Source organism: Ammodytes marinus (genome assembly GCF_949987685.1).
Source record: "Ammodytes marinus genome assembly, chromosome: 11".
NCBI lineage: Eukaryota > Metazoa > Chordata > Actinopteri > Uranoscopiformes > Ammodytidae > Ammodytes > Ammodytes marinus.
The window spans coordinates 13,951,973-13,976,117 of NC_137215.1; the positions used below are offsets into that span (position 1 = coordinate 13,951,973).

Genomic DNA, 24,145 nt, shown 5'->3' on the forward strand with positions numbered 1-24,145 from the left:
TCCCTTATTCAGAATCTAAAATGGTTTATCGAAAGTACATGTACTTATATGGGCCAACTTGGCATTCAACAAATAGTTTGAAGCCATATAGCCTGTAAGTCCATAGGGTTTTTTTAAACAACCAAAACATATTGCTGGGGCAAAAGGATGTCATCTAGACCTTCATGAGGAGATCCACAGGATTAAAAAAAGGCCAGTCAAGGCTTGACGTTTCTCATGTTTTCAAAACTTATTTTAGTTTGATGCAGAAAACTCTTGTTAAAGCACTTAATGAAAGTAAAAGCGCAAATAAAATAACCTCGGACCTCGTACAGTTTTCGTTTCTCTTCAAGATGTCTTTTCCCCGCCTGCTGCCTCCCTCCTCAGCGAGAACATGTGATAGCCATCGAGGACGCCGAGCTGTTTCACTCAGGATGTCTCTGGAAAAGCATGTGGGCGATAATGATGGAGCGCGAGAGGAGGAAGGAAGGAGGAGGAGGGAGAAAAAGAGAAGAAAAAGACGGTCCCTGGGGGCTTTTGGGGGCCTGCTAAGCAGCTCAACGGCTGAAAACTGCATCACAGTCCACATGTGCAAACATTTAAGATATCTGCTCGTGTAATGGGGTCAGCGTGGCCCCTCTCTGGGTGCACACACACACAGCACCGGATTACACTTCCCAGTGAAGTTTACGGGAATGGGTGGCTTTGTCCCTTTTCACCAGTGCTACGGTCTCACGTCCTTAAAAATGGGCAGATTTTTAGAATATTTCCCTCTTCACGTCTGAGATGATGTTCTACATTTTGCGTGTTAGGGTTAGCATTACTTTTGCATATCAACTTCTTGTGTTTCTCTGTCTCTCGGTTCAAAATCGCCTGATAAACCAACGCTGAGCTACAGAGGTAAAAGATAATTGTTAAAGCATTGCCTGACTGAGTTCAAACACAGCACCTCAGATAAACCAACCGTGCAAGACTGCAGAGGAGAACATCTCTCTACTCCCACCCTGTGGAAAATGTTCAAGCTGGAAAGGCATTGTGCAAAAGCAACCCTAACAAACTGTTGTTTTATCCTAAGTATAGTATAGTAAAGTAGTGCAAATGAATCATTCTTGGATCCTCAGAAAAGTTGATTTCAAGCAAACACATTATGCTAAATGTTCTAAAACACGTACAGCTTAAGTATTGATAGTGAAGAATGGTACATATGTCTAATCTAATTATCTGAAACAATATATATGCGTTTTAATGTAAGACTCTAAATCTCACTCAAGGTCCATTTAGTAAGTGCTTGAGGTTTTGATCATACTGCATGATCAACAAATGGAAATTGATTTATTAATCATTACTTTTGTTTGAAATGTCTTAAACTGGCTGCAATCAAGTTTATATATGGGTATTTTTTCATAAGTCCATGAAAAGTTGATATGTGGTTGCAAGAAAAGTTGAGAATTTACCATAGAAATATGTAGGCCTATATAATTTATCTGATATTGCATAAATGTTAAAGTACAATATTTATTCCTGAGGGGCTGTAAAGGTGATGTTCAGAGTCTAAAGAAAAGTTTAAGATCATTAAAGCAGTAGGCTACCAAAGTATTTCAGTCAATGTTGTGGCTGCATCCCACCTCTAGTCTGTTGAAAGCCGGTGATGCGTCTTGTTTGTGCTCTTGATGGGGAGGAAACTTCAAACGGCGCTTCAGAGAGGTAACAGTTCAGGGTCACAAGAGGGAAGTGGCAAAGAGTCGGGGGATTAAAAATGGAACAAGGCCGGAAGAGTCTGCAGTGAGATCTTTATTTCAGTCCACGGAAAGAGAGCCTCTTCCTCTGGTGGCGCCAGTCCTCTGCCACTGTTCCATTTCCTCTTCCTCCTTCTGCTGCGTGGTCCGAGCATCCGTCACCTCCTAGCCTCCATCCTATCCTCTGCTGGCAAAGTTGATCTGTCAACGTCTCACCTCAAGCAAGTGCAGGAGTCAAATACACAGAGAAAACAAGAGACAGTAAATGTAACTACAACTCAACTCTTTTGATCAAAAATAAATTCTTTCAAGAAGGACTACAATTCCAAGATCTACAAATTTGACAATTTTTCTGCTTTTCCTTGTCTTACATTTAGTTAAAATTGAACATATTTGGGTGTTAGGCTGTTGGTCAGACAAAAAAAAGATACTTGGTCATTATAATAGATCATTGTTGGTTGCGGAATTAAAAGTCCCAAAATGTTACATCCGCTTCTTACGAACCCAATGCTCACACTTACTACTTTCATTCCAAACAGAAATAACAAGGTTTGAAAAAAAAATTGTAAAAACCTGTAGTAGTATGAAACCTCTGCTTCAAGAGCTAAAAAACAGGAATAATAAAAACCTAGTTTCCATGTTGCAGAGCTGTTTACAGTCATCAATGCAACAAGAAAGGTAACTTAAACCGAGAACATGAAACATTTCTTGCATAAAAGTCACAAGTCACAGGTAAGGGATAACGCTAAAACATAGTTTAACAGTTTTATTGTTTATTATGAGTTTAACTTTCTGTCTGTAAACAAGGGAATGTGTTATTTCGTATTTAAAAAGTGACCAGTCTTGCTTTAAAGGTTAAAGATGAGCAGGGAAAATTAAAGCAGCAGTGGACTAATATCTGTTCTGTGGAAGCTCAGTTTGTTTTCCTCTCAGCCCAAAGATGATTCACAACTTGAGTTAAAGCTGGGGTATATGATTTGGGGAGAAAATGGCAGTTGGGCTAGAGCTTCGAATCCAAATACCTCAACCGCTCCACTTGTTCTCTGTGGTCCCTCCCTGACACGCTCTACACCAACAACGTAGTGCCAAAGTGAATCGACAGTCCCAACAGCCAATAAGAACAGAGCATCGGAGCCTCGCTCTGATTGGTCAAAGTGTACAGCTCATGTTAACTTTGACCAACAAGAAATCATATACCCCAGCTTTAAGTGGCTGAATGCCAACAACTAGAACATTTCTTTACAGGTTTTGAATGTTATTTGGATATCATACTGACAAAAAGAGGTGGAGCTGTAACTTTTATCACATGGAAGGGTTTGGATATGTTTTGTTTAAACTGTTTCCAAGGTCAAAAACAAACTTTTGATGGCCCTCATGAGACTGTTGGTTTGATGGCTCTGAGGAATTGTGATGGTCAGTTCTCCTCTATTTTGTAGACTAAACATTTAATCCATTAGCTGAGAAATAATTCAGTTATGAAACTAATAGTAAGCTGGAGCCCTGCTGTGAACTGCATGGTAACATGTCTGATTCATTGAGCAAGTGTTTTTCTATATCAGTTATCACATATTTAAAATGTGCAGGCTCCAGTTGTGTCATAATATGAGAACCTGCAACGCAAAACTTATAAATCACTTTTCTTTATTTAAATCAGCGTTAGGCAGTTATGCTATGAACAATACAGGAAAAAAAATATGACAAAAAGAAAAAGACATTAAAACAAGAGATCCAGTTAACATTAACTGCACTTGGCACTGGATAGACGCTTGTGAAAAGGAGGGGGGAAAATATACACATTTTTAGAAGTGCCTCCAAATATCATTTATTCAACCGTTGGAAAGACTGGAGAACTTAAATATGGTCTCAAATGTGTTTCAACATCGATAAAATACTGTTTCATCTCCCCAGTTTTGTGGGATGCTTTTTGCCCAGATTCAATATGGATTTCATCGTCAACCTACGTCTGCCTCCGTGCTGCTGTGCATCTGAAGGAATCGGACAGGTGAGGTGGCGTTGGCGTCTTCACAGTCTGTAATGTTAATACAACTGCTTACACCCATTCATTCAAGCTTGAGATTTAAACAGAGAGGAGGCAAGAGGCCAAGCCGTCTGATGAGGGACAAATAGTCTAACCCCCCCCTCCCCTACACACACACGCCCCATCATCATTTCACCACCCACAAACCCCCAAGTACCGTCACACAGCCAACGTCAAGCTCAGGGCCTTTTTCCTCTCTGAATTTGTCCCTTTTATAAATCAACCATCAATTCTTCATAAAAACATGGAGGAACTTCTTTTAACCACAATACACTCCATTTACAATGGTAGTAGTGCACAGCAACAAAATAACTCAATGCAAAAAGAAAGAAAAAGTAAGATATAAATCAAAAGTCATAGATCCAACAAAACAAAAAAAAATAAGGAAAAGCAGAACAAAAAGTAATCCCTCTCCCAGAAAATAAAAACGTCATGATATCATTTATAAAAACCGACATTAAAAATGTGATCAGTTATCGCTCAGCTGGAACTGATGCTGAAAGCGGCCCGTGGCTGTTTGTGGTGGACCCTGATTGTGATATTATTACAGACGCTTACGAGTTGCTTAAGAAACTTTGCATCAACGTGAATCCCCCACCCCTTCCCCCTCTGGAGGTTTAATCAAGGGGGGGAAACTTTCTGGAAATCAAGACTCCATGATACACCAGCGGGACAACATTAAACCTTCAATTTGTATTTTAAGTAAAGGAGGGGTGTTCAGTGTAAATCTGCAAACATGGGTTCTCTGGAGGGGGGTTTGCAAGGAAAAGTGTTAGCCAATCCTAAACCAGGAGAGAGAGGAGACGGCACGATTCCTCTCTGATGTTTGAGGAGAATCAAGAGCCGAAAGAGAAAAGAAGAGGGATAAATATATATATACTCTGCGATGTGGGCGAGGGGGTGGGTGTGTGTTTGTGTTTGTGTGTGTGTTTGTGCGTGTGTGTGTGTGTGTCTTTGTTCCGTCTGTCCAGTGCTTTATCTGACGGTGACTCCGAGTTTTTCCAGCACGCGGACTCCCTTCTCCTCGTACTCCTCCCGGGTCAGCCAGAAGTTGTCCTTGTCCTTCATGATGTCGGCCAGCACTGCTCCGCCCAGGAACACCATGTGCTTTCGCCTGGGAGGATCCTCGATCCGGATCTTAAATTTCTACCAGACACAAAAGGGGACAGAGACACATAAGCTGCTGTGTAACAAAGTAATGTGTTGCAGCAGGCCAAAAAGGCTGTTGTTACAGTGTCAATATTTTTCTCATCACTTAATTTTGCAGAGTTTCAGACTGGAATGAATGGAGATTTGCATGAGGACCCAGAACCTAGACAAGTGATTCTGCAGGGTTCAGTACAAGTTAAAGCATTTTCTAAAACTTTTTTAAAATGCAACATAAGAAATACCCGTTTCATTATCATATTGGAAATATAGAAATATAATAGAAAACAAGTTAAACAAAATGGCCACAAAGGATTTTTTTCACTACTTCCCAAGCAGTATAACAATATTTCCTCTAGACATCCTTAAACAAATTTGGCCAAAACCTGCAGAAAATGGATGAATAGAATAACCTATTAATAATAATTAATTAAAATTAATTTTTTGCAAAAGTCAACACTTGCCCATTAGGAGACAATGAGCCTCCTAGCTACTGTAGCAAGCTATGGTACCAACTGAAAGTACAGACATTAAGACCTGCAGAGATACTCTACTAGTGTACATTCAAATAAACATTTTAGTGCCTAAAGCAACTTGGCTCAACCTGTGAAGCAGCATTATCAACATACATAACATTCAAATCAAAGAGCTTGAGGGAACTAATATTTGAAGTATCATCTACAACTCAAACTGGATATGGCAGTCTTTGTTTGAGGAGATCAATAGAATATATAACATTTTGACATTAAATATTTAGACTATGCAGTGTGAACATTGCCACCACCTGCATTGATAGATTTGATTTGTGGATTAGAGTGGAGTGTGAACCAAAACAGTAAAGTTTGAGGGATGTAAAACCAAGAAAATAGAGTTTTAGACATAACACATTAATGAGCCATTTGATATTTGTTTATCTAAAATATTGCTTAATGCAGCTTCACTCATAATTAGCCTGAAAGGTGGTTTTCTCCAACCACTCCTGCCGCATAATCCACTTCTCTGCTCTCCGTCTGAATGCTCATTATGTTCTCATATTTTCACCAAATAGGGCAAAAGACACGGTTTCTGTTTGTTGCTCACGTGGCTAGCTTTCTAAACGTAGTTGCAAGCAACAAACAAACAGCTGAAAGGTGCAGGCTACAAATGGAAGTGGTGTCTTTAGGCATCGTCTATGCGTGGACAATCAGACAGAGCATATAGAAGTGTAGAGAATATGCAAGAGAAATGGTTTAAAACAGTTTCCTGGATACTTTTAAATTCTTTCCCCACTTTGAAACCTTGCCATGAAATGAATTCCAACGAACCCCAGCCAATGCTCTCTATGAAAGAGTAAACTACACAGCCATCTTTAAGTATTTTGTATAAAAAAATATTTGGGGACCTATCATCACATTGCACGCATCCAAGTTACTTTTAATAAATGCAGAAAAGAAAATCTCCATCTCTGCATAAACAGATTCAGTCAAAGCTGAAGAAAGCTGAAGTCAGCTGGAGTTGTGGGCTAGAAAAGTTAAGAACATCATGACTTGCGTTTTAACTTATGACTCATCTGTAGACCTTTGTTTACAAAATAGTTCGGTGAAAAATCCTCTGACTGTTTGGGACACTGTAGTGGGAATGTGATTTACTGATATTTTCCTGAAACAGGTATTTATCATAGGGAGGGGAACCCTTCATATGTTGTCATGAAAGTACTCAGTTGAAGCTTAATAGATGTCTTTTGACTTTGGGCACCACCTGGTGGTGGTGTACACGGCAGCAGTCTGAGACATCACATGATGATTCATCTTTGCTGCTAAAACTTGCAGATGTGTTGGAGACAGACACGGTTCGAGTAATAACTGCACATCATTCTAGGTGTTTAATTTACTCTCCTGTGAACTCATAGTGTGTGGGATTGAACCTCTTCAGGACAAAGGGGATGCTGTAAGGTGTCAGTGACCGTTCACACACTAAACTGACTCAAAGTCCCTTTCAGGCACTTTACTGCTCTCTCACATGTGGGAAACCCCACCCAGCCTAAATTAAACAAACCCAGAGAATCACCTGGAAATACTAATTCACACCAACAGCAAGGCCCAGTGCATTGAAGACAGACTTTGGCTCATCTGAAAGTTCAATGGGAGTCCTGTACTTTTTTTTTTAGGTTACACTGGCCGCGGTGAAATTAATCAAGTTCTAATTCTAGCTAAAGTTAATGATGTATGACCTGTTTCCAAAATCACACTGTAAACCACATCCACTCAGTTTTACCTCGAGTCCTTCCCCATTTCTCTTCAGAGGCAACAGTAGAATTATAAATGAGGCGTCTCAAGTTTATATCTCACCGAAAGCTTGTCCACATCTCCCTTCAACACACGCTCCAGATACAGCTGCTTGAGTTCCCTCTCCAGGCGAGATGGCAGACCCGGGTACATGGTGGAGCCTCCCGATAACACGATGTGTTTGTAGAACTCAGGCCTGAAGACAGAAAGACAGAGAAGGTGAGTTTATAAAGTGGTGGCAAACACCTTGTATGGTAATTGTGATCATTTAAGAGAACTGGGAAAGAGATCTTAATTCTGTTATTACTGAGGATGTCTGGAAAAGCATAGTGGCCAATGCCGAAATGTCAGTTAGAGATGCACTAGGCAGATTGACACACCACAAAATCATACACAGGTGTTTTCATACTCCGGTTAAACTTCAAAGAATGGGAATGAAGCGGAACTGTTGCTAGAGGTGTCAAAAGGAAGTCTGGTCTGATTTTTTTTTATGAATAAGATTCCTTTTGACTGCATGGAAATGTACCCTTTTGCTGTTCCCATACTTATGTCAGAGGTTAGTCAATGGATACATGGTATCTATCTCCTTATCTGTAGAAACATTTTGTTCTGTTTTATATATATTTCCTGCTGATAATCTTGTGTCCGGGTCTGTTCTGTTGGTTTTCCGTAATTCGGTTGTTCATTGTGATGTGTTGTCGTGTGGTGTATTTAGTGTTTATATGTTGAAAACTGAATAAAAACTTGATTTCTAAAGAAAGAAGGTGAGAACAGGAAGAGACACAAATACATGCAGACAAGAAGAGCAGAACGATCTTAAAATTGTTGATAGTTTCCCTCCCAACAGGTATTTTAAGACCACAAATGTGGAAAAATGTACTATCAAGACATTCAAGTCCTAAGTGAACCCTACAAAATAGACCAGTCTTATTATCCAACAGCAAGAAATAAATGATGACGAACTGGATATCCACGCGTACATTTACTTAGTTGGACTTTTCCACTCTTATACAAACCGAAAAGATCAACTTTCATACTTTCCATGCAGTGCAAGAAATACATTTAGTTTTGATTTCTAAACCTATTATTGCAACGGTTGGAGGAGCTCTGTTAGGGCCCAAAACCACCATTTTGCATATCTCGTGTCTCTGTGTGTGTGTGTGTGTGTGTGTGTGTGTGTGTGTGTGTGTGTGTGTGTGTGTGTGTGTGGTGTTGTATTCATCAACAGTGGAGTGTATATCTGAACATACACTATGGTTTTTAGCCTCACCTGGTATCTATATCGGCTGCCTGGATGGTGTTGAAGAGGAGCTCGGCCACTCCGACACCCTCCACGTTGATGAGGTGGGGCTGGAACAGAGCCTCCGGGGCCTCAAAGCGCTCTCCTCCCACCTTGATCAGACGGCCATCTGGCAGCTGGAGATGCGTGGGAGGGAGAAGAAAGGAGAAGGGGAAAAAAGAAAATATGACACCGCTGAAGAGGTAGGATTTAATTTATGACTCAACACAAGAGTGAAGAATGGTACTGTTTCACATATGAAAGGGAAGTCTTAACTTCTCAATGAACTTTGAAGAAAGAAAAATTAATGTGTGTTTGGAGCAGACTGAAACCAAAAATCCTACATGACTAGTATAATACTGGAGAGCAAGTTAAAGCTGAGAGAGTTCATAAACTCCAAACCTGAATAGAGTGAATTTGTGTGTGTGTGACTATAAAAAGGCTTCATTCAGCTTGAGGGCAGTAGGGAGGAAGCGGAGCCCAGCCACCGCCACAAAGTGGCTGCACAGGAAATGATGTAACGCACAGTTCAGGGCTCCTTCGGCCAGTTACATTGCCCTCCTTGTTTCTCGGCACACTTGTACACACAAAACGATACTAACGCATACATGTTCACACACCTACACACACACACTCCTACACACACACACACACACACACAGTCGCCTACACTAACCCAAACACTCATGGTCAGTGAGCTTGGAGACACAACATGTGCTCGGTAAGGCGTGCAGTAACACAGACTTCGGGACCTGCGTTTAGATTCTGTGGTTCCCTCTGCAGGGAAAAGGGCCGTGGAAAGAAAAGCAAGTCTGGTGGAAGGAGCCCTGCCTACACCCCCATATGTTTGAGTCCCAGAGAAAACAGTTAGTCAGCAGCACTGCCCTTGTCCTAAAGCAGCCGACAAGAGCCAACAACAGGCATGTGGCAGTCCACTTAGCTCAGTGCAGAAACAGATTAAGTTACCCCATTAGTTTTGATTACTTCAAAATACTGCCACTTCTGAATAGGAAATCCGTTGGGAGGGATTCTTTTCTACAATCCTATTTTAAGCAGAAATGTGAAATGTGTGTAAATGTGGCTGGCATAGAAAGAAGTAATTTTACAAAATGTACATTAAACTTAAGTGAGAATCCCCAGAGGGCTGGAAATATGTTGAAATTAGCTGTTTAATGTGTCTAACAAGAAAGGAAAAAACTGAAAGGTAAATCAATGGTGTTGTTTATTTAGCAATTATTGAACTTTTGCCTCCCAAAATGTGCTTTGTTCTCTTAATCAGTGGCTCTGTCTACAGACATGTTTTCCTGTTCTCATGTCACTGATTTAGTTAAGTCCTCTGTTGTAATAGCAGGTGTTCCTTTTCATTAGCGTTTTGTCGCCTGTTTGTTGAATGGTTGATTATGAAACATGGGGACAGTGAGTGAGATGAAACAGCATCCTTTTATGAATGCTAGGCCATAAAGCTCCGCATGTTGGCGTTTATTTAACTATAGAAAATATCCATCTTGTCTTTGGGTTTTTATTCAAAGTTCTTGTTTATTTTATCCTATCCATTGTCCCTTATTTGATGCCTACTGAATAAATAACACATAAAGTGTATGTATGTGCTAGCTACAGTGTCCCGGATGACGTGACAGCCACAAACAACGGGTTACCCTTTGAGCTCAGCAGCATTAGATCAGGTACAGAAAAGCCACATCCTAGGCTTTCTCTGTGGGTATTAATAGAGTGACTGAACCAAAAACCTACATACACATGGTTCAGTCCATTTTGATGATAGTGTATAAACCTAGTAGATGTGTCAGTGTTTCATTTTTTTTTAAAGTGAAAATGTGTGACTATATCTACCGTATATGATTCCACCAGCACGGTGGTCTCCAGGGCCAGCTTCTGCTCCTGCTCGATGTTGTAACCCACGTAGCAAAGCTTCTCCTTCATCATGCGCACTGTCTCAAAGTCTGCCGAGTGGTTGAAGGCGTAACCCCTCAACAACAACAACTGCAACCAGAGAGGGAGAGAAAGGCCAATGGGACAGAAAAAAGCAGAAAGAAAGGCTGGTTAAAAAGTATTATTCTTTAGGAGATACTTACCTACCCTTGATAGGTTTATTAAAACAAGAGCTAGAGGGCAGAAAGAAGACCCTTTTACTTCCTAATAGAAAGTCCAATTTTTCCTTCCGAAATAGCCACAGGAATCTACACCAAACAGTTTTTTCTTCATGATTATAACTAAATTATAAAGAGACTGAACTCCAACATACATGAAAGTAAAATGTAACCCCATAGTTTGGAAGAAGAAGCACCAGAAAGTCTTAATATATACAGTCTATCATCTGAGGAACAATCCACATGATTGTTTAACTCAATCAAAATGACACATTCCTACAGTATATATTCTATTGACCGTGTTGGCAGTTTCTTTTTGCTATCTAACACTGAGAGACTGTCACCACTGACTGGATACCTTGATGAGGTAGCGGGTGATGTCCCTGCCTGCAATGTCCAGGCGTCTTGTCAGGTGGGGCAGGCTGAAACCCTCGTACACTGGACAGATGTGTGTCACACCGTCCCCCGAGTCCACCACCACACCGGTCAGAAGGCCTAAAACACACACACAAACACACACAGTTAATAATCTACAATTCTACCAGACTAGGTGTGTTTATATCCGGGGTTTGTATCCAGTGTGTGCTTTGGGCTAGTGATTGTTTGCCTTGTTGGCTGGGTAAACACACAAAAGCTAGAAAGATAACACGTAGGTCACATGATAGGTCCATGGTACACACACACACACACACATATACGCTCGCCTGTCATTTGTTCGCCGTCATTATCGCCTTCGGTAATTTCCTGATTAATATAGCCTATCGCTTTCTACATGTCCACTTGATGCGGTTGAACATGTGTTATAAAGTGTGGGCTACTTACAAGCGTAGTTCACGTCAACTGGGTAACTTTAATCTTTCATCACTCGTCCGTGGCTGTGACTCAAGCCTGATGGCGACTCCCCGTTTGTGTTGTGTGCGCGCGCGCTCATTGTTTTATTTGTACATGTTATTGTATTTTAAATATTATTATTATTATGATGATGATTTATTATTTATTACAGCTTGATAATCCCTTCCTGTAATGTTTGTAAAAAAAAAGAAAAATCAGAAATATGGCATTTGTTTTGACTCGTCAAGTTTACATGTCTATGTATGCACTGTGCCATATTTTCAATAAAAATATTGAAAAAAAAAAGAAAAAAAAAGAGAACTGTTATGGGGGCGCCTTTAGCTCAGTCGGTAAGGTGTCCCCCTCCCGGGCCGGGCCCAGCAGCGGACCCGGGTTCGATTCCCGCCCGCGGTCGTTCTCTGCATGTCACTCCCCTCTCTGCCCCATTTCACCTCTGTCTCTCTGCACTATCAATAAAGCATAAAAATGCCCAAAAAATATCTTAAAAAAAAAAAATTAAAAAAAAGAGAACTGTTATTATTGCTTTAATTGCTTAAAAACAGGTCACAATTCCATATTTAGGCCTACTAATTATTTTATATTGCTGGGAAAACAAGTTTTTCACCTAAACTGTATTATTCAAGCTTCTCGCGAAAAACTAAAAAATATTTTTTCTTGATGTTACATTTGAACACATCATGATGTCCTTTTATTGACCTTTGCCTAATAATCATTTTACTGAGCCGACCTGAACACATCACATTTGAACCGTTTGCGTTTTTTTCTTTTTAAGCCAACTATTATTCTGCAGATTTTAATATGGATTTACGGACTTGCTAAACAGTCTCTCGTTTGTTGATCACCGCTGCTTTGAATGAATGTCTGCAGCGGCAGCGGCTCAGCGGACGGGTTTTTTATTTTATTTTTTTTTATTTTTTTTGTTGAAGCGGGTTGAAGGAGTTTCTTCAACACAGTCGAAGGTACAACACTTTAGTTGAAGATGACCCGACTCTACTCGATATTTAAAATTACATCATGTGACCTACTGGACTCCATAGCGGTATCGATAAGCTCAAACGTTAGGCCTATTGATTTCTGGGTTTTGAATATAGCGGAACCAGGTCCGTAGCCTAATAGAGCCGGTTTTCGGAACGTAGACAGTGAAACTGCGCGCACACAAGCTGTTTTGTGTGTGTGTGTGTGTGTGTGAGAGAGAGAGAGTGAGAGAGATAGAGATAGAGTGCGAGAGAGAGAGAGAACGTGATGCTGCTGGCTGCCGCACGCAGATGCTCAATAGCAAATATAGCATATCTATTTTGTGTGGGTTAGTGGGAAAAAAATTGTTTTGCTGACTGTAAAACACATGAATAAATAGCCTAGACTACTGACAACCCCTCTAATATCCACTTGCCCATCCAGGCAACCAAAAAGCAATCTCAACTTGCCCGAACATTATTTTCAGTTGCCCCGGGCAAGCGGGCAACCGTTAGTGTCAATGGTTGGCACGTGATCAATTTCAGTAGCAAATGCGATAAAAACTGTCGCACTGTACAGCCCTGTACATACACATGCCTGATGCGGGCTGTGTGTGAAACATACGTTTGTAACTGAGGGTTTCATTATATGCGCAAATAGTTGCACAAACCGCACACAGGTGGGGTTTAACACATCAACAGACTTTAGATAATGTCAGGAAATCATGCCTGTAACGGGGAACATTGTAAAGTGATGTTCATGTGACTGTCTAGACTTCTTGGCACAAAGAATAACATATCTCAAATCCAAATAGTCTCAAAACAAATCTTTGCACAAACTATTTGACAAAGGTGTGGTAGTTAAATAAATACTGACAGACAAGAATAATTGCACAGTTCAATGGAAGCTACTGAGCTACTAATGATTTAACAGGTATAATACTGGTGTTGAAAAAAATCTTGAGAGTGGTTTTGAAGAGGTTAGACGGATGGAAACTGTGGAAGTAAAAATAAAAAGTATTAAACTACATGTGTGTTTTTCTTACCCTGGGCATACAGTGTCAGTACAGCCTGAATAGCAATGTAGACTCCTCCAAACTGGTAGGTCTCAAACATCACCTGCAGGAGAAGACAGAGAGAGCATTAGTCTTTAGATGAACACATTAAAATATCTAGTAACACCCGGAAAATCATTTCTGTAGTAGATTAAGCAAAGGGCCACTTCGGCAATGCCTTAAAATACATTTCCGGCAATGGCTGTAAGCAGTTGGTCCCCCCCCCCCCTCCCAAAAAGAACTGCCAGAAAGATCTGACAATTACAACTCATTATGTCAAAAATGTCACTGGAAATTAAGTGAATGAGTGATACAAAGTAGAAAAGACCCAAAGTAAAAATGCATAAATTATCCATGTTTCCCTCTTCTGTTCCACAAATAAATACCAAAATACCTCAATGATTTTTTCGCGGTTCTTGGTGGGGTTCATGGGGGGCTCGGTCAGTAGGATCTTGCAGTTGCGGGAGTCGATGTTGAGCTTCTCTGGGCCGAAGGTGTAATCCCACAGATGCTTCATGTCGTCCCAGTTCCTGACGATGCCGTTCTCCATGGGGTAGTTGACCTCCAGCATAGAGCGCAGCTCACTGGCCTCGTCCCCCACCATCAGGTCCTATACAGGGAGGTCAAAGGTCAACACACATACATATTGAGAAGCTCTGCAGAGGAGCTCTCTACTTCTGAAGCCCAGTTTGAATCAGTCACTGGGAGTAGGGATGAGCACTGCGTATTAGTTTAGAGTAATGAAATCAGTTGTTTAGTCTTGCCCTCTTGGCCTGCTGGTCTCATAAAAGCAAGCTCTCACTCACCTTGAGACAAGTCATCCATCAGATGTCCTCGCCCCAAAGTAGCGACTTTCTTTCAAACTTAGTTACCCAGCATGCACAACAAGCCATTATTTTCCATGCATGAACACCTGGAAACACTTCTGTGTTCCCTCTGGCTACAGAAAACCACTTGTTTTAGCACCATTCAACTAGCTGCATGCAAGGCAGCCTAGCAATGTAAACAACCGCTGGGTAAGCGCTCAGTGTTAGCCAATAGCCACACAGTCAAGCATCTCACGTTCCATTTGGAGACATCAAAAGCCTACTGAAGGCAGCCATTTTATAGGTTCATCCCGTCTGCTTTGGCATTAACAAAGTACGAGTCACAGGCATTGCCTCCATGTGGTCTCAATAATAGAATAGAAAAAAAATTGTAAAAATAAAACAGATGTGCTTCCGTCTCCAACTTTCAGCTGTCTGCCGTGCATCCTCGAGTTTGGACACTTCCTCTGCACTTGTAGAGGTAAAATACTCAGATAGTGAGGCAAACACTCAAACTAGACATTTCTCAAATACAATGTGTTAGCAGCATAATTACAGTAAGGTAAATTAAGCTGTGATTAGGGCCCAACTGATATGTCGATATGTGTACAGGTCAGGAACTTCTATTTATTGAAATATGCATTATCTAAAAAGAAATAAAGTGTTACAAATATGTCTAAAGTGACATGACACATTTTTAAACTCGGATATTAGGCATTTTATTTAACTGCACCCAACCCTCTGGAACTCCCTTGCTCCAAATATCAGCAACTCAGACTCAATAAACTCATTCATAAGTCAACTCAAAACTCACCTCTTTATAAAAGCATAATGACACATGACTCCACTCCAAACCTTATCTTTAATTTGTCTGTATTTTGTTTTCTCTTTCTATAAGTATGATTTTCTATATGCATGATGTAAAGTGTCTTTGAATGGCCTCCAATAAGGCACTATATAAATTCTATCAATTACTATTAACAGTCAAGAGATGACCAATGACTCTGCTATTGGTGTCAGGGAGAACCGTCAAGAGTGAATTAATCTAATGTATTACAACACACCTGCTGCTGCTGTTAATAGGCTATAACCTTAATGTTGTTCATGTTAGGTTATCTCCAGGGCAGCAATGCATTTCACTCAACATGATTTATTAAAAAAAAAAAAAAAAAAAAAAAGACTCATGAATGAGTCATAGTTGAACATTAGAATGTTAGATAAATCGGTCGGGCCCTAGCTGTGATGCAAAAAGATAATTCATTTATTTGGTACGAAGCGTTTTAGCTGCAGCTGATATTTTCTTATCTTTTGCTGAAAATGTTGTGATTAATTTGTCCTTAAATAGCAGCAGGATTGGGAGGCAGAGGGGGTGGGGGTGGGGGGGGGGTGTAGCTGTCAGGATGCACCAGCACATCAGAGGCTCTGGAAATGGAACCGGTCCAAAATCTCTTTTAGCACTCCATCGATAACAGCTGGCCTATGATTCATCCCCGGCAATTCCTGCAACACTTTCAGCCTGGAGCTAGGTTGGCATTAACGTAACGGGCTGTACATATATTCAACTCTCTGCCACTGCTCTGGCCAAAAACACTCAAACTCAACACCACGAACCACCAATCTAGTTTGGATAAAGAAAAATGAAATCAAAGAAAGAAAGAAAGAAAGAAAGAAAGAAAGAAAGAAAGAAAGAAAGAAAGAAAGAAAGAAAGAAAGAAAGAAAGAAAGAAAGAAAGAAAGAAAGAAAGAAAGAAAGAAAGAAAGAAAGAAAGAAAGAAAGAAAGAAAGAAAGAAAGAAAGAACGAACTTTCCGTTGTTATCAAAACATGACAAAACTCTCCGGAGCAGGCAAGAACAGGAGGCACACACACCAACCTGAACTTACCATCTTCTGGGCATTCTACTTCATCGTAGGGGGAACAAAAGATGGAGGAAGAGGAAGGTAGATATTTGAAGGGGGAAAAAAGATGAATAAACAAACAAAATGGAAAAACAGGAGACATAGAAAGAGATTTCATGATAACATTATTGGAATCGGTTAGACCCGTAGACCTCTGCCTAATCAGCTGACCTCTACCCAAATTACAGCATCCAATTCACAGATGTAATATTTGCAGGAAAGCACTGGATATACGAGCATGATGTCTTACTAGAACCTGTGGTCAAGGAATTGAGTTGGGCTGTAAACTTTTATTAGCCAACTATAAAAATTATAACAGATATTGACATTAGACAGCATGTGGCTTTGATGTAGCTCTTAGAAACTGACTTTGCTCCATTATATGTGATTTCATATCTTGCTTTTTCAAGTTTCCTGATTATATTATTGTCTTGACACTAGTTTTCCTCACCAGGTTTTGATCCTGAAATTGAGGCTCTCTGGGCGAACTAAAAAACCCTCCCAAGAAACAGAACCATGTGTGGACAAATTCTTACCTTGATCTCAATGTTTCCGACTTTGGCCGTCGAGCGAATGATGGGTCTCCCAACCAGCGCAGGGAAGATGTGCTCTGGGAAGTTGGAGCCTGCATATCCGCATTTGACAAACTAAAAGGAGACAAGAAAAAAAAACACAACAGAGAGGAAGTTAGGAGGAAGAACATTTAAGCTCTGATGAGATAAACTAACTATGCAGTAGAGCAAGACGATATAACTGCCACTGTGCTGATAACAGTGGGCTTAATTAGCATTGAGATAAAAACGTAACCACCGACGCAACAATCACAGAACCTCCATGTATGTACAGTTAAAGTATGTGTGTGTGTGCACCTGCTTTCGCCACCAGCACAATGGAAGAATACCTTGAATGTATTTAAGGTTCATCTACAGCTTTAAATAATAAAAATAAAAATAAAATGTAAGTTCAGTTCATTGTATACAGTGATTAAAATGACCAAGCATATTTTTTGTTGGTAGCCTCAAATATCGAAAATGTTCATGATAATTTAAAAGCAAAAACTATTTCTTGTCTCAGATTAAAATACTGATTTATAAAGACCTTTCTTTGTGCATGCAAGTTGTAGGTTAAATCTTATCTCAAAGTTATCAAAAGTTATCTCAAAGAATTTCAATTGAAAATGTACAATCAAATAGTATATGAGTGCTGCAACACATATGTGAAGTGATTTAGTGTGCATAGTTGAACGTTAGAATGTGTGCCATTTGTGTCACAAAGAAAGCATGTGCCTAAAGATTTATCTTCAAACCGCCAGTGTCACTGGGTAAATTCAAAGATGGTAAGATTAAGTGATTTAATAACTAGTGTAAATAAAGTTAACTATTAGAATCAGTAGTGTGCACACACAGCTCACTACACTACTGACCAGCCCCAGACAAACTAATCTAGTACAAACCTGTAAGAGAGTAGCAGTTGAGTCAAACCATGTTTATAGAATTTAATTGAATTCAGTTGCTGCTTTTGCTTGATTACTCATCTTACAGAACCAGTTCACCTTCCAAGACAAATTTTAACAGACGATTGTGCAACTCAAGTTAGCACTAAACCAAATGCATGTGCTTGTAGTCAGATTTAACGGCGGCATAAGGCGTGAAACAACATGTATCAGGGCCCTGAAAGGGTGACACATGTGGCTGTGGTTCAGACTCTTCTCTCACTTCCTTTTGACTTCTCAGTGCAAGTATGACACAGAGCAGTTTTTTTTCTGGCTTTGCACAGTGCTCTACAAAAATTCACATCTCAAAAAAGCCTTATTACTCAGTAACATGCTGAGCCAACATCCTTTTTGGCAGCAGACAGAGTTTAGAAAGGAAGTCCCTACAAAATAGACAGTGTTGTACTTGTATGTGTGTGTGCAATAAGTAACTTCTGAATATAGACATGTATCAGAAAAATGCATGCTATATGCTGAATGGGATAGAAACTAATTTTATCTGCGAGCACCAGCAGTTTGAAAATCACCTTGATTCATTGGCCTCATGAGCTAGGTCTGGGACAATAAGACCACAAACATTTATTTAATTTATAAGTATGTAAGCCATAATAGGGTTCCCACAGCTTAAGTTAGACTAAAGACTTTAAAAAAAATTGCCACTCGGAATGAAATTTAAGACCAAGTTTACAACAACAAAAAAAAACTTTAGTAGAAAAAAAATACACAAATTACTCTGTGTTAGGGAGCTCTTTGGTCCAGTGAAAAAGTAAATTAAATGTTTGTTTTTTTTTTAATTCAAAGGATCTTTAGGACCTCTGGACACCTCATTATGTGCATTAAAGCACCTGCTTATCATTAATAGTAATAGTTAATAGTCTGCTCTTCAACTAGGAAATTGAAGCTGTATGCTGTAATGGTAGCCTTATTTTTAGATTAATGAATGAATTGCTTATGAACACTGGACATCTCAATCTGTGCATTGAAGGACATGTTAAGTTAACTGGATGTTGTATGGTAACTAACAGTTATGGCATCATCTATAACGACCATATTTTTTTTTTTAAGATCTGAAAGGAACGCTGCATGAAGAAAAACTGATAAGGAGGAATGCATAAGTGACTAAAGTATGCAGTGTGGTCTTTCCGAGGCCTAAAGACCTCTATAACAGCTAGTTATGTGACATTAATAACCGGGAAGTTGGTGCAAGCTGCTGCACAGGCAGAAAAGGGAAAAGATGGTTCCCCACTTAGCCTGCCCTGCAACCAGGGTATCGGTAGAAAAGTCTAACCACTGTGCTTGAAAATCAAACAGAATAAACAAAGAGCAATACTTGCACATCATCTAGAATCTACTGAAATGAACGCCGCAGCTGCCAGACAGCCAGCTGTTAAATGCTAAAAGGCTAGTTAGCTGCTTTAGCTTAGTAACAGTTTAGTCGTTCGCATTCATTGTGTGTTTATGCAACCATAAGAGCTATACCCAAACGCGTTTATACAGCTTTTATCCTGATAATTAGCCCCATTATACGCTCTGTTTCCGTGTCTGGCGTGGATGAATGAAAATCAGCTGAGCTAGTTACCCACCCAGTTGACGCTAGCTCGTTAGCTTTGGATGCTGACAGCCCCACTTCCTGTTTCATGCAAACCCTTCGACATGATGGCGCCGTTTAACCAACAAGACACTGATTCGAAGCGTTTAAGCGGTTAACTTACCCCGGTCCCATTGTCACAGACCACCACTTTCCTTCCCTGGCTGTCCATTATGTCAAAAGCCCAGTTGCCGCTGAACCTCCCTCAACTTTCTTTCGGCAAGCCGGAAGGAAGACACGCCAACCCGGCCGAGAGGAGGAAGGGAAGGGCGCTCATCCGGTGACCATTGAGAGCTGCTACTCTGCGGTTCTGCTCATGCGCACCACCAAAATATAGAGCTCTTGCTTTATGTAGGCTACCCTACTGTGTAGCCTACATAGGGGCTTTGATGGTGATCAATATCTTTAAAAAAAAGTTGTGTAAATGTTTGGCATACTCTCTGGCTTTGCTCCAGGCAAATTGGATAGATTTCCATAAAAGGAAAATATTGTTTCTCATTTCATGCATTTCCAAAAGTCCTTTTGTTGCCAGGCCGTGTCAACCCAACGTAAAGAACATTCTTTAAATATAGGCTTTAGGTCGTTCTCTGCATGTCACTCCCCTCTCTGCCCCATTTCACCTCTGACTCTCTGCACTCTCAATAAAGCATAAAAATGCCCAAAAAATATATTTAAAAAAAAGTATATATATAGGCTATCAAAACATTTGTCTATAATTAACCTTACATAAAATAAATGACATTTTCATAAGAAAGACATAATCAAAAGTTGGTAAGTTTGGGGCAAAGTCTGAGTGTATAAATATATGTTTGTACAGGTCAGTTTAATCTGAAATTAAACCACAACAATCAACTTTAAGAAAAGTAATACCCTAGTGATACTAGACCTGCTTCCTTGCTCTTATCATTTTATTGTACATGTACATAAATGAATGCATGAGCTGATACACAGTATTCTGACAATCTACTCACAAAGAGCTGTGTTTTTCTGGAAGTAGCCAGCAGGTGGAGTATTTTGACGACGCAAGAAGATCAACTCACGATTTTAGTCCAACTATTTCATTGTTGCTCCTCAAAACCTGTGCAGTATTTCCATCCTGTGTTATTAAGCATTCAGTGTAAGTGTGCAGAGATCAAACATCCATTTAATTTCTTGGGGGAACATCATTCTTTGGGTAAGAGGATGCTTGGGAACATGAGAACCTTGGCCTGCATGAAAGACAGGTTAGGCAAGCAAGAGATCAGACTGCCAGCCTCGACACTCAGCTCATCATCCTGCTGAGGTTTCCTGAGACACACACACACACACACACACACACACACACACACACACACACACACACACACACACACACACACACACACACACACACACACACACACACACACACACACACACACACACACACACACACACACACACACACACACACACACACACACACACACACACACACACACACACACACACACACACACACTTTAGTAAAATAAAATTATAATATAATAAGTGAATAATGTTTTGATTGATTGATTTATACTGTATATGATTTATATACAGTGCCCTCCAAAAGTATTGGAACAGTGAGGCCAGTTCCTTTATTTTTGCTGTAGACTGAAAACATTTGGGTTTGACACCAAAACATGAATATGAGACAAGACATCAACATTTCAGATGAGCAAATGTATTGGAACAGATAGACTTACATAAATTAAAAGGAATAAGACTTAATATTTTGTTGCAAATCCTTCGCTTGCAATAACTGCATCAAGCCTGTGACCCATTGACATCACCAAACTTTTGCATTCTTCTTTTGTGATGCTTTTCCATGCTTTCACCACAGCCTCTTTCAGTTGTTGTTTGGTTGCATCTTTCTTTAAATTGGCAGACAAAATGTTTCTGTAGACTTCTGAGTTCATTTTGCTGCAGCCATCATGTGTAACATCATCAATGAAGATTAATGAGCCCGTCCTAGAAGAAGCCATGCAAGCCCAAGCCATGACATTGCTTCCACGTGTTTCACAGATGAGCTTGTATGTTTGGGATCACAAGCAGATCCTTTCTTTCTCCAAACTTTAGCCTTTTCATCACTTTGGTAAAGGTTCATCTTGACAACAACACAGAAACACATGATGGCAGCAGCAAAATGAATTCAAAAAACACTCCAAAAACAAAGGAGTCCATCAGGAAGTGGAAGGTTTTAGAATGGCAAAGTCAATATCCAGACTTAAAACCTATAGAGCATGCATTGTACCTGCTAAAGAGGAGACTAAGGGGAGTAACCCCCCGAAACAAACAATTGAAAGAGGCTGTGGTGAAAGCCTGGAAAAGCATAACGAAAGAAGAATGCAAAAGTTTGGTGGTGTCAATGGGTTACAGGCTTGATGCAGTTATTGCAAGCGAAGGATTTTCAACAAAATATTAAGTCTTATTCACTTTAATTTATTATCTGTTCCGATACTTTTGCTCACCTAAAAATGTGTAGTTCTCTTTACGAATAATGCTATCTTCTCAGTTGTGTATCAAATCCAGATGTTAATACCTGGAAATAAAAACTTCGATTGATTTCTTGTCTCATATTCATCTTTTGGTGTCAAAAGCAAATGTTTCCAGTCTACAGCAAAAATAAACGAATTGGCCTCACTGTTTCAATACTTTCGGAGGGGACTGTAAATATATTATACATAAATAATGCATATAAATATACTATAAATAAATAATGCAAATACAAAGACATAACAACTGAGCGGACCTGACAGAAGTGCTGGTTTTCTCTGCAGCGGACATCAGGCGATTCAAAGTGTCCTCCTTGTGGCTACTGTTAGCGCCCATTTCCAATTTGCTGACGGTCAACTCATACAGCTCACGGTCGACTCCTTCACATGACATGCGAGCGTGTGTAACAAACACACATGCAACATTTTACATGGGGTTGACTTAAACAATCAAAACACAGGCTAAATCTAACAACAATACATTGCAATGATTGATATTGCTCTTGTAGTGTAGTATAAATACTGTACGACGGAGTGGTGGCTGCCATCAACACAATTGTGCAGTTTCACATGCTGACCTGGAGGAGGGCTGTTGCTACGGCTGCTGCTGCTGCTGGATGATCTGATCATCTCCTCAGGGCCAAAATAATCCAGGTTGAGAGCAGAGCAGCCTGTGCTAACGAGGGAAGACAGAGGCCCAGGGTCAGGAGGGACCGGGGGGATCAGTTTCTTATTCATAAAAGGAGAATGAGCATCATCTTTTGACTGATGTTTTCTCCTTTTACTGAGACAGTGGGAAGACAGACACAGCAAACAAGCTCAGTGAAGCAATGCAAAGCAGAGCTGTTGTTATACAACTTCTTTATATATCTATATCCATATCTAGAGAGGCCCCTACACTATTAAATATCCAAGCCAACAACTAGCAGGAGGGCTATGAAGGGACCTCCATGCTAAAATAACATGAGTCAGAAGACAGTTGGTCCAAACAGCCATAAGTATATGGATGTTCACCTTCTGCATATGCAAAAAATAGAAAATAAATTATATAATAATACTAAATACAATTTTGTTGTGGTGAAAGTCAAATGAGAATATCTGCTAGAAGTGGTACAGGTAGTTGAAAAACCCTTTAAAAGTTTTTGAATATTTTGTTCAATAACTGACACTGACTTATCTAGTTACATGACTGAACAAATGTTTGCCGTCCCAAACTACATGACCATTAAAAGGAAGGACTTTAGGGGTCTAAGAAATCGTAATTGTTGCATATCCCTTGTATTTGTAAAAACAAAAAAAAAACACACACCAAATTCCACTAGTTGTTTGAATACTCCAACTTTGCACTGAGGCACAGAGTGATGCAGCTTTCAACAATAGTGAAAAGCTGAGGGAAAGGAAGCGAAACCAAGCAGAAAGGATCAACGGATTTATTTCAGTATTTAGGAGGAATTACTGCAAGTCCTTATTGCAGTGCATTAAATCTTTGATTTGAGGAGTATATCTGAAGAAAATAAAGAATAAAAGATTTTTGCAACAAACTATAAGTCTAAAGAGAATTTCACCATTTGAAAGAATAATCTAAAGTTATTTGTACAAAACAATTGCTGGCATAAAGGCACAACTCATTATGAAACACTGTAACTACAGTTACAGAAATGTTGTAGAAACAGTTTTGACTGGTAATGAAATACTGCTAAGTTTTTTTTTCACTCCTCTATCCTATTCAGCATGCTCACACAGTGCATGCTTCAGTGAGTGCACAAAGTAAAAAAATAAATAAATAAAAATAAAATAAAAGCTATTTTAATTGTGGAATCCTGTAGTTCTATTATGACAATGATCCCCCAAAACATGTGAACCTAAGCACATAATAAACCGAAATCCCAGAGACATGTATAACCAACAGTATGAAAAATAATGAAATTAATAAATAAATACAACAGAACATTTTAATATATGAAGTGCATATCCTTAAGTATGAGTTTGACTTAACATTACTTAAACTCTTACATTTTTTGTTTTTACTTTTTGCTGCACCACCTAGAGGGAAAAAACTGTCAACTGCTGGTCATATTTTACTACTACTACGACACTGTAAATGTTTGTTATTTATTTACCTGATTCTTATTTAAATCAAATCAGTTATTTTTTCCTGAGCAAAGAATGACTGACTGCCTGTATTTTTTTTGCTTTTTTTATTTCTCTTTGCCAAGATGTTTGCCAGATATTAAATTCAATGCCTTCTTAAATGTGACATAACTTAGACCCTCAGATTGTTTGTCTTGTAGTTTGAATAATCTGGGTTATTCACGAGAAGGAGAGAAAATTTACTCCTGAGTGAACAGAGGAGGGAAACGCAGCGTAAAGGAAAAGAAGCAGAACATGCCCTGGAGGAAGTGAGGAGGAGTCCAGAGGAGCCCACAGTAAACTCTCACAGGTTTTGGCTTTTTAGAAAAA

General features: G+C 39.7%; 1 protein-coding gene across 1 annotated transcript; it reads right to left on the minus strand.

The window, feature by feature from the left end:
- Nucleotides 1-3,339: 3,339 nt before the first annotated feature.
- LOC307257406 (actin-related protein 2-A) lies at nt 3,340-19,452 on the minus strand. Its single transcript, XM_080036632.1, has 9 exons — nt 19,315-19,452; nt 16,647-16,757; nt 13,802-14,017; nt 13,399-13,471; nt 10,906-11,042; nt 10,291-10,440; nt 8,434-8,579; nt 7,227-7,359; nt 3,340-4,899 (listed from the first exon to the last, which is right to left on the minus strand). The coding sequence occupies exons 1-9, from the start codon at nt 19,360-19,362 to the stop codon at nt 4,729-4,731; spliced, it is 1,185 nt and encodes a 394-aa protein (XP_079892758.1). The 5' UTR covers nt 19,363-19,452; the 3' UTR covers nt 3,340-4,728.
- Nucleotides 19,453-24,145: the final 4,693 nt, after the last annotated feature.